At 39.0% G+C, this 1,776-nt stretch overlaps 1 protein-coding gene across 1 annotated transcript; it reads left to right on the forward strand.

Annotated features, from left to right (window-relative positions):
* Positions 1–457: 457 nt before the first annotated feature.
* On the forward strand, positions 458–1,768 carry LOC112139719 (rho guanine nucleotide exchange factor 10-like; the record flags this gene model as incomplete). Its single annotated transcript, XM_024262554.2, has 5 exons — positions 458–787; positions 852–964; positions 1,050–1,127; positions 1,213–1,392; positions 1,562–1,768. Coding segments are annotated over exons 1-5 (690 nt in total), but the record flags the coding sequence as incomplete, so codon positions are not given.
* Between the last annotated feature and the right edge of the window lie 8 nt (positions 1,769–1,776).

The following is a 1,776-nucleotide window of genomic DNA, read 5'->3' on the forward strand; positions in this document are numbered from 1 at the left end:
AAATTATCAATAAACAGTAATGTTTCTTTGTAATAATAACATACACAAATAAACAAATCTCCAGTTAAGAACCAAAATGTAGACTACATCACATGACTTGTTCACTTCAAAGACCAAAAAAAGTGGAAATAAAAATTCACAATGTTAGACATTAATTTATTTGAAATTTTATATCAGATAATTTACTCTTCTTGAGCCACAGCATGAACGCTCAGCCTGTTAATATTTTATGATCATCTTTTCATTACAGTACTGGTAGTTGTATTTATTTTATTATTAAAATTTCCTGCACTAAACTTTGAACATTTAAACCGTTAGTGAGTTGAAATATCGCGATACTGATATTGTTTCCCTCCTCTAATCATCATCCTCGCACGTCAGGCTTATGAACACACTTTTGGACCAGCGTTGAGCTGCAAATTTGAGGTGTGAATGTAGCATAAGAGTGTCCAGTATTTGCATTATATGAGTTTAAATTATTTGATACTTTTGTGTGGCAAGACTGACTTCACACCAGCTGAGGTCATGTGGTCAGATCTCCTCTCCTAATGTCCTAAACCTAATTTCTCCTGTGTGTCTCCGTCATGTTACTTTTAGCCATTTCATCAGCCAAAGTTACTTAAGTTTTCATCAGAGTTTTTATATTTTTGTCCGTTTCTCTTGTTTTCCTCAAAGATGCAAAAGTTGGTAAAGGCGGCAAAAGAAGGAACTAAAGACGGGCTGGAGAAGACCAAAGCTGCTGTGAAGAAGGGACGCTCCTTCATCAAAACAAAGTCTTTTTGTCATGGTGAGACAGAGAATTCATCGCTCTTGTTTCTGTGGAGTCGAAGCTGACGTTAGTCATGTTTCAGAGAGGAAGCCCATGTATCTCGAGAGCGAGGAGTCAGAGCTCTTCATTGAAGTGGACTGCTTCACCGTGGAGCCAGTCCTGAATCCAGCACCAGAAGGCCTTTCACAGCAGCAGGTAACGAAGACACACTTCTTCATTTAGATCTTAAAAAAGGTGAAGAGAAGTGCTTTTGTGTTTTAAAATGTTTGTTTGTTTGCAGCTTGTTAGAAGATGTATTTTGGAATCTATTTTGGAAAGTGAGAAGAACTATCTCAATGCCCTCAAAAGGATTTTAGAGGTATCCAAGTACAGCAATTCCCTATTATCTTTTTTTCTATTTTTGAAATCGTGGTTACATGAAGTCATACTGTCTGCTCCGTCAGCAATATGAGAAGCCGCTGTCCCAGATTGAACCGAGGCTGCTCAGCGACAGGAAGCTGAAGATGATCTTCTACCGCGTGCGTGAGATCCTGCAGTGCCACTTCCTGTTCCAGATCGCTCTGGCAAGCCGGGTCGCGGAGTGGGACGGCCTTGAGATGATCGGGGATGTGTTTGTTGCATCGGTAAGCAGAAAATGTTCCAGCTTTTTTTAGAACTTCTATACTAATGTGGTTTTAACTTCTCTTTTTACCGTTTGAAGTCTTTGCTCATTTGTTACAATTAGCTGTTGGTTGTTTAAATAAAATACAAGATTTATTTATTCTGTTTTTAAAATATTTTCTGACTTTACAGTTCTGTAAGTCCATGGTGCTGGATGCCTACAGCGAGTACGTGAACAACTTCAGCACTGCGATGGCCGTCGTGAGGAAGACCTGCATCTCCAAACCTGGATTCCTGGAATTTCTTAAGGTTTCAGAGACAAACTGGTCCAAAAATGTGAACCAAACACACATAAATGACATGAATGTTGGCCTTGTGTTAGTCACCCCTAACTATATCATAATTTC

This window comes from Oryzias melastigma, unplaced genomic scaffold, assembly GCF_002922805.2.
Source record: "Oryzias melastigma strain HK-1 unplaced genomic scaffold, ASM292280v2 sc04211, whole genome shotgun sequence".
NCBI lineage: Eukaryota > Metazoa > Chordata > Actinopteri > Beloniformes > Adrianichthyidae > Oryzias > Oryzias melastigma.